The following is an 18293-nucleotide window of genomic DNA, read 5'->3' as shown; positions in this document are numbered from 1 at the left end:
TAATTTTAAGAATTTAATGAACTAAAATTTCAAAAAATTTCTTTTACATCAAACATTTATAAAAAAATATATTATAGTTTTATACTGAACCTTTAAATGTTTTAAATGTGACTTTTTCGATAGTCGTTTTTGGATGATGGCTTTTAATTTTCCTTTTCCTTTTTCCTTTTGAGCCAAAATCAGATTCAGCATTACGGAAATTATTTTCAACTCTTTTTTCTTTTAAAGAAGAAAGATTTATGGGTTAGTAATTTAGGAAATGAGTGACACCAGGAGGAATATACTGTCAATCAACACTGAAATAAAAATCACATGTGAATCTTCACTGAGTACAGTTTGGTAAAGCAGAAACTGAAAGGGACATGCAAACAGAGAAGAAATACATAGACAGGAAGACAAAACTCAATGGCTTGATATCCAATCACTTGTACATTATGGTAAAAATTGGACATTTTCTGCATAATATATTGATCCTAACAATATATTGAATTGTTACCTTCTTTGGTCATATCTCAACTCTGCTAAGGGTCTATAACATATACTGAAAAATTGCCTTTATATTATTTATAAATTAAGGCTTAATTAAAAACGTCTTGTTTTCAAAGATTTTCTAAAATGCTTGTGGATGAAATAATAATTTTCTTTTAATTTAAATAAGATTTTGAGTTTAAATATTACTCACTTTAAAATCTTAACTTTCAATTTAACCTGACAAACATTTAAGCTATGTTTTTATATCCTATAAAATATTTTTAGTTTTAAATTTAACCTAACAAACATCTAAAATTTTTATTTTATAATAATTTTAAAACACTTATATATAATACACGTGGACTTATTGAATTGAGCTATATATCAAAAAGTGTTTGAATATCATAAACAATACAAATTAAAGCGTCTATCAGATTATATTAAAAGTTAAAATGTTAAAATAATCAAATGGTTCAGATTCAGATGTCTAAATATACAATTGGCCAATTTATTACTTGCATACATGTATTCTAAAAACAGTATAAATAATAATAAAAAAAGAATTGCCTATCAATCTTTTTATATTTGATTTTTTTCTAGTTTTACTTTTTGTTTGCCCTTTCTAGGTCTAATTAGCGAAAACAGAATTGGAGTGAAATAGATTCATGTAAAATGTATACATGATCTATATTTCTATAGAGCCTTGTATTAACCACCACTAAATTCTACAAGTGGAAAAGAAGGAAAAGTTAAAATTGTCTGGATTACATTGTTAAAAAGGAGAAGAAAAAATGAAAAGAAAAGGAATAACAGTGAATTTAATTCCATGATTAATCATCATACAACAGTGGTAATATCATTGTATCTGGGTCTTGTTCTTTCTGGTGAAAGCCCTTCTTCCATAGACTTCCTTTTGTTATTGTTGTTTAATGGTTGTTGTGGTGGTGGTGGTGGTGAGAGTAAGTGTTGTGTTTGTGATGATTGCAGTTGTGATTGGACCTCTGATTCTTCTAAAACTTGTTGATTTTCCTGTTTTTCTTGTTTGTCATTCTTTGATTTTGTTTTCATCATATGAGGTCTAAGCCTATTTAAATCTGATAGTTGTACCGGCTTCAAGAAAAATTCTTCTGCTCCTTCCTCTAAACATCTGTCATCAAAATTATAGCACCTTCTAATTAGTTATTACCTCAAAAACCCATGTTCCAGATTCCTTAACTTTCCCAAAAAGGGCAAAAGAAAAAATTTGCCATCACTTGATTTGATTATTTTACCTGGTGATCCTTGCAGGAACATTCTCAGATGACATTATCACTACTGGTATGTTTTTCAGAGATGATGATTCCTGCAAAATCAAAGGAAAGAAAAAAAAAAAAGATGAATACCATAAATTTCTTGAATCAGAGTATTCCCATGGGAAAAAATATATTTACAAATAAATAGAATAAAGGGTTTGTTTCCATTAATGAATAAATGAAGGACACTTTGTTGAACAAAATAAATCTTTGGATATCTTGAGCCTGATTTGTTTAGATGGGTATTAGGTGGCAAAATATTCCAAAGAGATTTTCCATTGACATTCTCTAGCAAGTGGGGAAAAAAATAGGATCCACTTAAGCAACCAATTAATGATGGCATCTTTGATATTACAATTCTTTTTCATTGTTGGAAAGAATTCCAAAGAACCTATATTTTCCAATAATAGATATGATTCTTAGTGGAAAAGATTGAGAAAAAGAAAAGAGAATATAATGATAGCAGATGAAAGAGACAAGAGAATAGGGTGTAAAAAAACAACCAAAAAGCATACCTTTATTTTCTTAAGCAAATCATAGCCTGTCATGCCAGGCATACAGTAATCTGTAATAATAAGATTCACCTCCACTTCCTGGAAATTCTCAAAAAAAAAAAAAAGACAAAAATCTCAGAGACCCAGGGAAGGTTCAGGAAATTTTATGATAAACATATGAGAAATTCCTGACATTGCAAGAAAATCAAGAAAGGAAGAAAAGAAAAGCATACCTGATGACTGTTTGGAGAAACAGAGGGTATTTCTGGGCTGCTTCGGTCATCTTCGTGTAAACCCAGAAATTGTAGTGCCTTGCTGCCAGAATCAACAGTGGTAACTGCCAAAATTTAAAACATAATACATATGAAAATCAGAACCCAATAAAGAAATATTACATAAAACAATGAGAACCCATAAAGGCAAAGCCTTTCCTTTTTCTCTATTCGGTAACCAAGAGAGTAACTGTACCTTGATATGATGAGATCTTAAGGAGCTTCTCAATAAGTTTTCTGTCTATTAAGCTGTCATCAACAGCTAAAACATGAAACTTTGACTCTGTTGCTACAGACATTGCAGCTAATTTCAAGATCCAAATACCCACTCAAAAAGAAGAAGAGAAAGGAGAAGGCCAAGAAATGAATATAAGTAAGGTATTTGTCTTGGTGGATTAGTTTCTCTGTTCCTACGAGGAAAAAGAAAAGGAAACAGAAGAAGAAGGTGGGAATTAGGAGGAGAAAGAAAGGCTTTTTTCTTTTTTTGTATTGAAATGAGACCCAAGAAAAATCCACACAACCCACAAAGCAAGATCCGACCAGATTTCTTTCCAAATCTTGGAAAATTTTACAAGGTGATTGATTATATTTGAATAGAATAGAATTACAGGGCAAGCAATGCAAAAATAAAGAATAAACAATAGAAAGAAAATTGACACAAAACAAATAAAGGAATAAAATAAAGAAAACAAATCTTTATGGGAAATGTTTAAGGAGAGAATGGAGGTGGGTTTTAGTGGTGTATATATATATATATATATATAACTGAATAGATGGACAAGACCCAATTAGTAAATGTGAGAAAGAAAGAGTTACATGAGGAAATGAACAACTTAAAAAAGAAAAAAAGAAAAGAAAAGAAAACAGAAAGAATAGGGAAGTTTTGGATGAAAGCAAAAGGGCAAGAGAGAGAGAGAGAGAGAGATGGAAAGGGGCCCATCAAAATCCTCTAAGAGATACAGGTGATGTCAGCAGAGGAGGCTTTTTCTCCCCAATGTGAAATCATGTGGCGCTTACCATATCATATCTTGAGCAGGTGGGGAGTGGTGGTGGGCAAAGAGAGGCCTATTTTCTCCCTTGATTCCCTTTTAAGATTTGCTTCCCATGCCCATACATACATTTACATTACATTCCATCATTCATATACGTACCCCATCATTCATCTTATTATTTGGAGGTATTATGTATTTAGATATTTGAATTTTGATTATTTAATTATTTTAATATTTTAATTTTAATTTAATTTGATAAAATTTAAATTCTATTTTTGTAATCTCTTAAAAAAATTTATTTTCGATTTAACCTAATAAATTTTTGAATTCTATTTTTGATAATACTATAACACCTATTCAGAATATATATGGATGTGTTGAATAAAGTCACGTATTAAAAAGGTGTTCAAATATTATAAAATATATAAGTTGAAGTGTTTATTAGATTATCCTAAAAATTAAAATATTAAAGTGACTAGATGGTCAAAATTTAAAATCTAAATAATATATTTATTATTATTATTATTATTATTATTATTAGGACAAATACATATTAGGTATCTAAATTTTGTCAATTTGGTTACTTTAGTACCTTAGCTTTTGATATTATCTAATAGACACTTCAACTTATTTTTGTGATATTTAAACACTTTTTCATATGTGGCTTCATTCAATACGTCAACATATACTATTCATAAGTATATAAATGTCATCATAAAATAAAGCTCAAATGTCTATTAGGTTAAATAAAAAATAAAAAATATTAATAAAATTATAAAAATAGATTTTAGGTGTTTTTTAAGTTAAATTAAAAGTTAACGTATTACATTGACTAAATGACTAAAATTCATGTATTTAAATAGGGATTCTGCCCTTATTATTATTACTATTGTTATTCATCCATGCATCTAACCTATGTTTTGTGATTTGCAATTGTTATCTTCAACCATTGAACTAAAGTTTATATTGGTTGTAGTTTGATGCTTATATGATAATTATTTTTTTACTATCAACATTTGTGTACTTCTCTTGTTTTGTGAAGCATATATTGTAGGACGACTAAATGGTAGCCTTTTTTATTTTCTTTTTATTAAGGCAAAATCTACAACTTACCCCTTTATCAATTTAGTTTTAGCTATCAAACCCTTTGGATGAAAACTAAATCTGTGCCCTTTTTGGTATTACTGTTTTTAAAAGTGCTGAACAGAGAAAAACTGTTCAAGTGTTTGGTAGTAAAATATAAACTTGATGTTAAGTAAAAAAGTTATTTATTAAGTGTTTTTAAAATTACTCTTTGAAGTGTTGTTATAATTAAGATGACCAAAATTGACAAATATTTATAAGAATAAAATATTTAATAATTTTTATAAACAATTAAACTTTTCATGATTAATTTTAATTATATAGAATTAATTAATTTAATTTTAAGAATATTAAAATGATAAAATAATAAAAAAAATTATAAAATGAAACATTGTATTTAATTACTTAATAAGAGATTTAAGTTATTTAATAAAATTTGTCCTTACCTAATATTATACCATAAGCTATTTTATCACAAATAGTACAATCCATCGTCTCTTTGACTTTTATTTGAAGCATTTATTGAAGGATATAATATAATAATTTTAAACTATTAAGATTATTTCTATCAATATTTATCTAATAAAATAGCTGCATATTAAAATTGAAAATAAGTTTCGAAAAAAAGTTAGTAACATTTCTTAGAAGCTTTTTAACTCTCTAATAGTAATATCAAACGCTCTCTTTATTAAGTTCCTAAACCATGCCAGTTTTAATTAAATGAGATTTTAAGTAAGAAATGAGCTCATTTAGTTTATGTGTCATTTGGTTTATGAAGAATTGGGTGAAAATAAAAATGAGAATGAGCTATTAATGTTGATTCTGAAATTGAAATGCCATCCTTCTATTAGTAAAAAATCGCCCATTATTCTTCTCATTTGAGGAATCAACATTTTATTCTTATAGGAATCAAAGCAAATCAATTGTAAATAGTCAAATAAATAAAAAGAAAAATCTATTATTAAGTTTCTGAATTTTTCGGTTTTATTCGATTGAGGCTTTAGATTTTTATTTTATTCTGTTAAATTTTTATATTTTTATTTTTATCAAGAATTTTCTTTTTTGTAAATTTCATAACAATTTTGTTTGTTCTATTTAAGTTTTGTAGTAATGTTGTTGATTGATGCTGGAATTGTCTTTGATTTGCTTTTATCTTTTATAGAAATCCCCAAGTTTTAGTTTATTTGGGGATATGCTTCTGCCTTTTGTGCTTCCAGCCTCATTATCTCATTTTACTTGGAGAGTTGAGGTATAAAATAGAGAAAGTGGAGATAATTGTTATAAAACTTCTTTTACCATTTTCTTCACGTGTGTTAAATTATATAATTGTCACCCTTAATTATTAACTAACTAACTAATTAATTAATTAGGTTAATTATTATGGACTTCCAGCTTTGGGTAATGGTACCAACAATTTTCACAAGCTACAATTTTCTCCGCTTGTGTATTGGCCAATTACACATGTAATTTAGTTTCTGTTCTCATAGAAATCCGGAAACTAAAATTATATAAAACCTGATGATGAGAAGGTTTAAATGATTATGAGTCAAAAGAAAAAAAAGGGATTGTGGCCCCCAAAACTTTAAAGAGATTGCTCGCAGTTAAATAGAAAGAAAAATAAAAGAAAATGTCAAAAACCCCAGTCCTAAGCATGAGCACACGCGAGTCCAGAGTGACCTTGCGTGATTCCAAGGTGAGCTGCTTGTGTCTGAAGTAAGCTCGTGCAAGTCCACCTAGCCCTCGCATGAGGAGAGTCTTGACTTAGGGGCAAGGGCCTCTAGCCCTAACCTTGCGCCTATTCATGCTAAGCCCGCATGAGTCCACCCTCGCTTCGTGAGAGGATAGAGTGAGGACACGCTCTGATCTCGCACACATTCATTTTTGGCAGAAGTCAAATACGAGTAACGTGTCAATCATTCTTTGGAGGAACTTTTGGGTGGGAAATTTTTCTCTAATCAGATCTTGATACATGTCAAAGACTCACTATAAATATTTGACTTCCTCCAATGAGTAAATGGTTGGTTGATTGACTTGGTTGTTGGGGTTATTAAAAAATTATTTATTAGAGAAAGATAAAAGTGCACTTTTCATTTTTACTTTATTTTCTTTTTTTTTTTTAAGAAAAAAGAGCAATCAATTTAGGATTTGAAAAGGTAGCTCTTGAAGGCTCAAATTCAGTCTTATCTTTTTTTTTTTGCACATTCTTTTCCATATATATTGCATTTGTTGTTGTTCATTTTGGTTTTTGTGTTCATCCTTCGTTTTTTACATCCCATATATGATTGCATTTTGATTCATACATGTTTTGCATTTTTTCTTATAATTCTATTTTAAATTATTTTTTGGGTCTGTTGACCTCGCGTGGGTGGAGCGCGAGGTCAGCTTATGTCCCATATAGCCTCATCATGTTAAGTTTCACATTTCGCATTTTCTGCTAAAACAGAGTAATTTTAAGGCCATTGGGACTTGTGCCACTAAGCAGGCGTGAGGTTACCTTCTGCGCGCGTGAGGTCGGGGAGTCCAAGGCCTAAAAATGATATCGCTTGGCTTAAAACACTGTGTTTAGCGTGTTCCAAACCCTGGTATCCTAAGCTCGCACGAGGTCACTCTATGCTTGTGTGGGTCCAAGAGCCATTTGAACCTAGATGACAGCTTCTGAGCCAAAACGACACTGTAGCTTCATGTATTGACCTAGGGACTGACCTCGCGTGAGTGGACTCTATACTCACGCGGGGTTAGTCTCTCTCCTCCAGAACAATAGATTAATGCGTAGAACAATGTCATATATCCTAAGAGGACTGTCCTCATGGGTGCAGCCCGTACCCACGCGAGGTCAGCCCCAATGATGACCATAACAGTTTATTTTAAATTATTTTAATACTTAGCCTATATTTTATCTTTATTCTATTTTATTTTAATTCTACCATTCGATCATCATTATTATGTTTCTCCTTACATTCAGTTAATTAATTATTATTTATGTTTAAACACTAAACCAAAGTGCGGAGTAGTTGGTTTTTGAAAATCCACCCCCGAGAAGGAATGATTATTTATTTATTTGTTAGTTTTTATTAAGGCCCTTGGCATGTTTAGGCCCTCTATTAATCTCCAATCTCCTTAATCCCTCTCTGGTTTCTATTCTCCTCCTCTTTTCTCTATATGTTCTAATTATGCTTAAGATATCATCTTGCATGTAATAATGTATAAAATCGGACTTAGCAATTATTTGAACCACCTCACATGCAAAGAAAATAAAATGTGCTAAAGCTTACTAATGTAAGCTCTCGTGCCCCTTTACATGTTCACTTCAAATGTTAAGGCTAAAATGAATCTGACATTCAGAATAGGGCTAACAAAAATTGTGAATGTTGTGAACACCATGGCATGTTAAGATAAAACCTAAGGCACCAAAATGCCTTCCGATTAGGACTAGCAAAGGTACCAATGTGCTTTCCATCTAGGACTTGTTAAGGTACCAAAGTACCTCCTCTTTAGTTTAGTTCTTGCCTCCATCACCTCACATGTTAAGAAGATAAAAGAGGTTAGTGTGTAAAAGTATACAAGTTAAAATAGGCTAAGACAATGTTATAAGGATAGGCAAAGGCTCGTCTGCTTTGATGGAGGCTAGGCTCCACCGCCTACGTGAATAGGTGTGCTTTTGTTAATCTTCCCTAGCCGCACCTAACTTTCCAAACATAGAATCTCTGATTTTTGGCAGGCTCTCTACAAGGGGTACAAAACTTGAAAGTGCGGAATAAACGTCCAAGAAGGGGAGTGAATTGGAATTCTTAAAAATTTATGGCTTGAATAAAAATAAATGATATGTTACATGTATGGTAAAACTTAGCAGGAGTTTGATTATAAGCTTGATGCTCACTGTACAAATATCTAGCTAAGCTTCATGAGCTGATTGTTAGATACCTTTTAGCAGTAAGCCAGGTACTTCAACATATACCTCAACTATAACAGCTTATATACTATGTTTCTTTGAACAAGTGAGAAAGATGAGATGCAATAATTCTTGATAATAGTTAGATGTTTGAATTAACAATTATTGAACTTAATAGTAGTCAGACGACTAATCAGGTTTTGGAGATAGATATTTTATAAATTAAATAAAGATCAATACAAGTATTTATACTAGTTTGATACAAAGACTTATATCTAGTCCTTAAGGATCATACCCCAAGATTATCTCTACTATTTTAACTCTGTTAATGGCTAGAGATCAAGCCTTACAATGTCTAATACTAAGACATCTCATATAGCTCGAGATATCACTTTTCTAACTATCCTACATAAATTATTAGGCTTCTGCCAACCTCTCACTTGCTTCAACAGGTGCAAATGGACCTCTCATAGACTTTGACAAAGGAGGCCGTGTCACCCTACAAATTACAAGCTTTACTACAATGTGCTTGAAAACCTTACCAAAATAATTTTTCTTTGAAATGATCATTTACAGAATTTCTATATAGATCAAATGCAAGATAAATACAAGGAAAACTAGTTTTGGAAAGCAATAAATGTAAGAAATCAAGAATGGAAGAAGAAGTAGATAAAGAGTGATTACTGCAACTTTCGGCTCTTGAGAATCTTGAAGTATAAATGCAATTATTTCCTTATTGATTTTGGTAGGTGAGTCTTATTATTTATAAATGCAACTTTCGGCTCTTGGCATGTCATTGAAGCGGCCATGTCTTAATAGATTTGGAAATACTGACTTTATGAACTAGTAAAGGCATATAAAGACCAATAGTTTGAGTCTTTCCTTAACTGTTTGACATATATAACACCTAGCCACAATATTAGTAATATCTCCCCTTATTTTGGACCAATAGTAACCCCCCTAGACAACCTTAATAGTTTATTCCTACCAAAGTGTCCTACTAAATCATCACCATGCAAATCTCTAATGACTTTCCTATGAAGGAATGTGCAAATGACATACAATTGATTATCTTTATAAGAAAATCACCATGCATAGAAAAGTAACTCCTTGGTTGCTTAGACATGCACTTGCTTGAAGTTTTCATCCTGAGCATATAAATACTTCAGACACTCAAGATCTACAATCTCAACATTAAAAGTCTTAATCAAGGCTACATGTCTACTCAAAACATCCACACCTTATTCTATTGTCTTGACTTATGCATAATCATGTATAAGAACTTACCAACAAAAGCAGACTACCTTATGTGCACATCACTCCTCAACAGTTTTGACTACTCAAATATTTAAGAGCTTAATGATCCGTGTAAATCAAATAGTATTCCTATGTATTCAATGCCCTCACAAAAACATATAACTCTTTAACATAAGTAGACCACTTTCTTTTGACCTTATATAACTTCTCACTAAAGAAAGCAATTGTCTATTCTTTTATGACAATATAACATTAATATCCGTTCCACTAGCATAACACCTGACTTCAAATAAATTTTTAAAGCTTGTAAAGCTAAAACAAGAGCGATATATAACTTTTCTTTTATTAGAGCAAAACTTTTGTTCTTGTTTCTCACCCTAAAGGAACTTACACTTCTTTAAAAATTCAGTAATATAAGCGATAATACTACTAAAGTATTTTAATAAACTAGTTATAAAAAAGGCGCTAACCTATGAAACTTCTCACGATATCTATATTCTTTAGAGTTGGCCACTCTCTAATAGCTATCATTTTCTACTCAGCTACTTTAACCTCATCTTTGCTTACAACAAAACCCAAGAACAGTAAACTATCAATGATAAAGGTACATTTCTTCAAATTAGCATAGATATTTTTTGACCGCATGCATACATGTCCCCTAAACTTTTTGAGAATAGTCATTTCACCATTTGAACTTTTATTTAGTCATTATAGCTACATGAACTAGCTCTTTTGGACCATATAAATTTTGTTGTATTGACTTCATATGCACGTGTATCCACACAAATAAAAGCAAGTGGAAATAAATTAAGTCAATGAAAAAATATAATATAGACCCTAAAGTATCCAATTTATTTGAAAGGAAAATATTCAATGTGCCCATTCAAGTGTTAATCACACACACAGATCATTAGAAACAAAGGAACTCTTTCTAAAACTCGAATAAATTGATGTTGAGCGACTCGTCTTTGAAACAAAAACCAACTCCCATCTTTCTTCATTGTCAATAAAGCTGGCACTATATAAAGACTCTTACTAGCCTGAATATGCCCCTTATTTGACAACTCTACCTTCTCCTATAAGATCTCATTTTTTTTAAGACTCATCCTATAGTATGGTATATTAGATAGATTAACACCAAGAACCAAAAAAACTTCTAGATTTGAACACATTGTCAATAAGTGGAGAACAAGTTGTGAAATTTAAGGAAATGGAGATATATAAAGAGGAAGTTATAAGTACGTTCAACATGTGTAGGCACGTTCAAGTTGTACAAGGCGGTGGAGGTTATTGAGGAGCAAGCCAAATTGTGGAAATAGTACTAATGTGATCACCATGCCATGGACACTTTATAAATAAAGGAGGACCTCTTGATGAGCAAACTCCAACAAGCCTAACAATAAATCAAATTAACAGACCTGGAGTCTATCGATAAGTCTTTAGTCTATTATTCTTTAGTATTTATAAGTATAGTCAAACTTTCAATTTTTAATTTTCAAGTAATTATTTATATTTTTATAATCATTTATTTTATGGGATCAAATACTTAGTTGAAAATTTATTACTTTTAAATTCTTTAGCTTTTAAAGTCTTTAGCATTTAATTTACTGCAATATGTATTTCAACTTACTGTCCATATCTCAATTTAATTTCTCAGCTCATTTTAGTTCAATTAATCAAGCTTTTTTTTTTATTACAAATATTTTATTTTTGGATAATAAATGCTTTGAGTTTAACCTCCTTAATCAAAATTAAGACTAGCGCGTTAGCACAATTCCTCAAATTTCTTACTTTCATTTTCATTAAATAAATTCTTCAACTTATTTATTACGACATCTTTAGTATCTAAATTAATCATTAATTAATATCTTTGAGTCCACGAGTTTGTATATCTTTAGGATTTAGTAATATCGCATCAGCTTAGCTAAGAATTCAGGATAATTTAAGTTCTTTTACTTTTTATATATTTTTCCTATTTTAGAAGTACAAGAGTTGCATATTTATATTTTTTTTACATTTGATGTGTAATAATTGAACTATTTCTCCTCTGACATGCTCGAGAATTATGATCGCACTTGAAAGGGTCAAAATTGTTGTTATTCATAATAACCATGATAACTAATTTTTATCATATATATTCAATAAATTATAATTAGATTCTACTATAGAAATTTTTAAAAAAAGGAAGTATAACTTTAACTTTTCGGATTAAGAAAATTAAGTTAGTTGATCAAAATAATAGTTATGACACAAAAGATTACTAGTGGATATATATAAGTAACATTTATGCCAATACAAATTCACAATACCCTTTAAAGTACGAAAGCCATCACATCTATAATTATTTCATTGAAATATTTTTTTTTTAAGAAAAAACTTAATGCTACAAGCATAGAAATTGACAATTATTCTCCTAGAAGTTTCATAAGTATGAGACTGAATTGTACTATATTTTTCTAGAAATAACATAGAGATCTCATAGCCCCATTCAAGATTCTTTGGTTGAATACTATCAAAACTTTCACCAAATGGGGTCAAAGAATCTATAGTTTATATGAGATCTCAAGTAATAAGAGATTGACCCTCTAGAAATATAAAACCAAATTTTCTATGATCATGTCTCTCTTATGTCAAAATCTAATCTTTGTGATTAGACCTTTATTAATATCCCATAATGTTGTAGTCTTAACACTAGAAGATAAGGATCAACCCCATTTGACAAGCAAAAGAAAGAAAGAAAGAGGGGTCAAAATTTTGTGGGCCAATTTTGGCCTAATTGTTCAAATTAAAATCTTTAGATCCTGTAAAAATTTTGACAATCCTGTCTAAAAACTTCACCTTTGTTTCTTGGACTTAGGGTTCCATTAATTGCTCTCTTTCTCTTCCTACTTTTTAAAAAGAAGATTTCATTTCAACAAAACAGAGAAGATTTTCTGCTGTAAAAAAGAAAAGTTTTGTCAAAGATTTTATGTCATCAAAATATTAAGGCATTCATTTTGTATGTTGACATTTAGTAATGCATTGAAGAGACAATGGCATACCTTATAATTATATTACCTTTCTAAAAGCAACACTTCTAGAAGTTATACTATTTCTACAATTAAGTTCTAAAAATTACATTAAAATAACTTCATTAGTCCTTTATATTAATTTTCTATACTAATCTGTTAGTTAATGATGAATTTCATTAGTTAATGCCTGGATATATTTCTTTTTACTTTTAATTTTTATATTTCCATTCCATCGAAGTTTTTTTAACTAAAATTATGAATCTTTCATTTATTAAAAGAAAAATAGAACCTGATCAATGATAAAAATATAACTAAGTACAATTAAAAAGTATATAAAGGAATTCTCACTTAAATAGTAAAAAATTATTGATCATATTATGTAATCGTATTAGCAGAAAATTCTTCTAATTTATAACTCGATAATTAATACACTGTATTATGTAGCTTTTTTAAAATTATAAACTCTTTAAATGAAGTGCATTGTTACAAATTCCACAAAAGGAATAAAAACTGCATAAAAGAAGAATTAAAAATCTTACTATAAGCAAATGAGAATAAATAAATTTTGAAAATCTGCATTTATTGAATTAAATAAATTTAAAAAAAAAAACTATAGCAGATCTAAAATAATTGGCAATGGGCTAAACTAAAAAATCTAATCAACAACAATCCAATTTTAAAAATCTGCATTTATTAAATTGTTTATTTTAATATTTTTTTGATAATATTATTAATCATATTTATATAAATTAAACCTAAAACATAATCAATATGCTGTTTTAGGATGGAATTATTGATTAAATTTATAATAATTCCCAAAACTTAATTTACTAACATTACGTATGTTAGGATAATAAGTTTTATATAAAAGTACACTTAGAACAAAGAAGAGAAAAATAATATCTAAAATTTTTAAAAAAATATATATAATTGCACGATAATAATAATTATTAATTAATATATTTTCATAATAAAAATAATTATTAACTAATTGATTAAAAATTTATTACATAATAATAGTATTTTAAAATATAATATTAATGTGCAACTTCTTTGGATAACAAATTATGTTTTAATTGAGAAATAAGTCATTTACAGTTCACTTTAAAAAAATCTAAAATTAGTGATAAAAAAATCCACCGATAAACCTAAATAGCGGCGGATTCCATTTGTCGCAATCTTTGTTTCAACAAAAAAATTGACCATCTCTACATTTACTTACGGATTAGCTACAGAAAATATATTACTTATAACAGAAATCTATAGCTAAAATTTACAGAAATTTTTCTCTAAATTAGAAAAGATTTTTAATTATATTTTAAAAATTCTTTTAATCTATCAGTAATATTTCAGTTATATTAAATTGATATTATTATGTAGTTTTTATTTTAATATGTATTTTTAAAAATTAGTTGTTGGTGTTTCTTTTAAGTTTAATGCTTAATTAATTTTCAGTAATAATAAGAATAATAATATGAAAGAAGAACAAAAACATAAAAGGGTAAAAAGACAGGAAGAAAAATTAAAAAATAGAAAAATGAAAATAAATGAGAGAAAATGAAATAAAAAGGTGTATAAATCAAAAGAATGAAAAAATGAAAAACAAAATGAAAAAAAAAATGAAAGAGAAAAAAAAAGGAAATGAAAAGAGATGCTAATAGAAAGATAAAGAAAAATAATAAAGAGAGAAGAATGGTAAAAAAAAAAAAAGAATAAAGAAATTGAAGAAGTAATATGAGAAAACTAAAAAAACAGAGAAAAAACAAAAGACAGTGAAAAAATTGGAGAGTAAGAATGGAGAAAAGGAAAGAAAAAAAGAAAAAAGAAGAAAGAAGAAAGTAAGAAGAGGTTGAAAGAAAGAAAAAAATACGATAGAGATAAAATATGAAGAGAGGAATAAACAAAATGAATTGAAAAAATTTTAAAAAATTGTAGCTAATTCGTCACTAAATTTCAGAAAATTAAAAGCTTTATAAATTTATTGCTAAAGTCAAAAAGTGAGATGGGAAAAGAAAAAAGTTAAGAAATTTGTCAGTAATTCCGTCACTAAAATCGCTGCTAATTTCGTCGCTAAATCTATGTTTAAATCTCTTTTAGTAACGGCTTTGCAATTTGTCGCTAAATTTGGTTAAAAATCAGTTGGCTATATTTTAGCAAAGGATTTCAAATATGTTGCAAAAATCTATCACTAAATACCGTTTATATTTCGTAGCTAATCTGTGTCAAGATTTTAGTTTTTCTTCTTTACTTTTTTCATCTCTATGTCATTGTAATTTTGTTGTGCTAAAATTCATCGCTAAGGGTAGGATTTCTTTTAGCGATTAAATTTATAAAAAATTGTAAAATCTGGATTATTTGAAATAATCTTTTTAAAGTAAAATTAATTTTAAATGTAATATACAATTTTAAATATCTACAAATTTTGAAGATAAAAAAATCTTATTGCATGATATAATAATTGAATAATTGGCTTATCTTACCAAGTTTAGTATTAAAAGGAGATGTTCTTATATTATAACTGGATTAGTGTCCGCCTATAAGGCGAGTTATTTTAATAATAAGGTTATACTATTAAAGAAAACAATTGCAATAATATTAATGAGACGATTAATTCCTATGAGCATAGGAAAAGTTATAAATAAGATTATAATTAAGAGTTTAAAACTGAAGAAGAATATAACCAAGAATTTGAAAAAGATAAGGAATATAAGAATTATGCCCTTAAATGATACTAAAAGAGTGTTTGGGTTAAAGGTTTTATCCAATTAATTGTTATTTTTCACTCAAAAGCTACAATAAATACATTTAGTAAGAATTAAAAATCAACAGTTAATAATAGAATTAATCTCAATTAGATGTTGCTACTGTAAATACATTATGCTAAGATAGTATATTTATTCTAAAAATTAAGAAAATAGTTTTAAAAGTCATATCGCCTTCCACATAGAATAAAGAAATCAATGCCAGATTTTTGCTTATATATATATATATATGCTAGACTAATACTTGCATAATGCACGTTAATTATATAATTAAATATTTAAAAATTTATAATCATAAATAATATAAACATATAATACTAAATGAATGTAAGTAATAAAATATAATCCTTTTAGCTTTTCTAACTGCTTATTAATTTTAATAACACTAGAATCATTTCACTAAGAAAAATTTATTCTTTTTTTATATAATATTTAATACTCTTTTGTAGTTTGCACTTTTTAATTTTCCATTTATTTTATTTATAATATTTATATGAACTTAAATAATTAGGATTATCTCATAAAATTGAATAAATTAAGTATTTTAAGAATATAAACCAATTTAAATTATTTCATCTCGTTTGATTTGATATTTTATAATTTTAATTATTTTTAAGATTTTCTTAGTTGATTTATTATTTAGTATTTTTAAAGATATAATTTAATAATGTTCTTTTACTTTACATGCATGAAAGTAAAAATATTTTATTTTATTTTTAATTTTCTAAATTATATTAAATCTAATTTAGAAATTAATTTTTAATTATATATTAAAAAAATTATTTATTAATATAAAAATTAAGTTTTATTAATTGAATCTTTTATTTAAAAATGTATTATATCGACTTAATTCTGGTGGAATATATGTGAAGAATGAAAAAAGTGATGAAGGGTGTGAAAGGATATAAATATGACAATTAAAAAGAAAACTAAAAAAGTGAAAGTAATATAGTTAAAATTATAAAGTATAATTTAAAAAGAAAAGACTATAAAATAATTAAGATGTTGTATGTAGTATACTATACTTGAAAAAAATTATCTAAAATAGAGTTATGCATAACAATTTAAAAAGGTGAAAGAATATAAAATAATTATAAGGTGTTAAAGTTGTAATATAATTTTTTTTAAAACAGTAAAAAATATATTAGTTTTCTAAAATTTAAAAAAATTAGCTTAGAAATCATATAATATTGTCATATAGAAAAAGATGTTAAAATATTACTTACATATATACATAAATATTGATTTTTCATACTTAATTTTATAACGGTACTCTTACTTTTGATTTATTAATTAATAGTGTACATGTACATTTTGAAATTTTTACTAACTCTATATAATGGATGAGTGACGTACAAAGTACGCTAATGAAAAACTAGTAGATACAAAAATACAAATGAAGAGATAAGTTCATTATTAAAGAGTCATTATTGGGTTATTAAAATTACGTTATAATTATATTTCAATTTTGTTCATTTAATTAATTAAATATAATATTAAGTTTATATGAAGTTAAATGTAATATTGATGCAATATCTTATTTCTAAAACAAATAAATTATGCTATTTTTTAGGATAGGGAATTACTGTCTAATTAAAAAGAATAAAAAATCTATTATATACTAGTAAATTAAATAACAAACTAATAATATTTAATTTATTTAGCATATAATTTTTTAAATAAAAAATTATTAAAGAAATAAATTTGTAATAATTAAAAAAGGCATAAATTAAAAGTTTCATGGGAAATTAATTCAAGTTTTTGAAAATCTGAAAGGATGATTTTGAATATGCGTAGTTGAGTTTGATTCTAAATATATCAAAATTTAAAGAGAAAAATAGTAAAAAATTAAGATAGCTTGATTTGACTTCTATTACTTAATTTTCTTTCTCTTGTTTAAAATTGGTGCAATCTGAATTCTAATGCCACTCGTACATAGTTTTTTTCGGTTAAGTTAGAACGTCAATTGTTCCTCAACTTCTACAAATAAATTCATGTGAAAGGGTGTGTTTCATAATATTTTCAGGCAACTATTTTAACAATTAAGACACCCATTCCAGAAATGCGGGAACTAGATAAAGTTAAGAGTCTCCCAAAATTGCCATAAATTTAATTGTGGTTTATAATTATAGCTTTCATATTTATTTATCTTTTTGAGATCATTCAACGGTTTAAAGAAAATAAAATTCAAGAAAAAGATGAACAATTTAAATTAAGACATTTCTATGATCCCAAATCAAATTACATAAATAAATAAAAATAAATTTTCTTTCAGAAAACTATATGCTAAATTACTTCTTTTTGATTCTATGGCCGTGCTTTTGGAAAAGGAAAAAAAGTTGAATTGGATATATAGTCGAATTAATAAGAAGGGTCGTCATCTTTTTATATTTTTCATAAAAATAAAAATTTATCTAATACAGAAAAGAGAAGTCGAACTCGATATCTAACTCTTAAAAAGAAATACTTTTATCACTTAATCTAAACTTCAAATGTAATTATTGACTTTTTTAATCTTTTATATATATATATATTTTTTAAAAACGAGCTAATTACAATATTACTTGATAACAAAAAAAGAAAAAACTTCTCAATTGAATGTTATTTCACTATTACAAAATCTGTTTTCACTACAAACACAAATAAGAATTTAGGATTCTAACCCTCCCTAATCAAGAAAGATTGAGGCCAAGCCATCATCTCTATCTTTGTACGTAAACAATATATAAATTAAAGTTTTTCTTTTCCTATATTTTCTCCCTGATTGCAA

At 27.4% G+C, this 18293-nt stretch overlaps 1 protein-coding gene across 1 annotated transcript; it reads right to left on the bottom strand.

Moving 5' to 3' along the window:
* Nucleotides 1–1118: 1118 nt before the first annotated feature.
* LOC8279885 (two-component response regulator ARR8) lies at nucleotides 1119–3257 on the bottom strand. Its single transcript, XM_002532542.4, has 5 exons — nucleotides 2726–3257; nucleotides 2491–2594; nucleotides 2279–2356; nucleotides 1743–1813; nucleotides 1119–1618 (listed from the first exon to the last, which is right to left on the bottom strand). Exons 1-5 carry the CDS (start codon nucleotides 2826–2828, stop codon nucleotides 1309–1311), a joined length of 666 nt encoding a protein of 221 aa, XP_002532588.1. The 5' UTR covers nucleotides 2829–3257; the 3' UTR covers nucleotides 1119–1308.
* Between the last annotated feature and the right edge of the window lie 15036 nt (nucleotides 3258–18293).

Source organism: Ricinus communis, chromosome 10 (genome assembly GCF_019578655.1).
Source record: "Ricinus communis isolate WT05 ecotype wild-type chromosome 10, ASM1957865v1, whole genome shotgun sequence".
NCBI lineage: Eukaryota > Viridiplantae > Streptophyta > Magnoliopsida > Malpighiales > Euphorbiaceae > Ricinus > Ricinus communis.
This window is presented reverse-complemented; position numbering and strand designations above follow the sequence as displayed.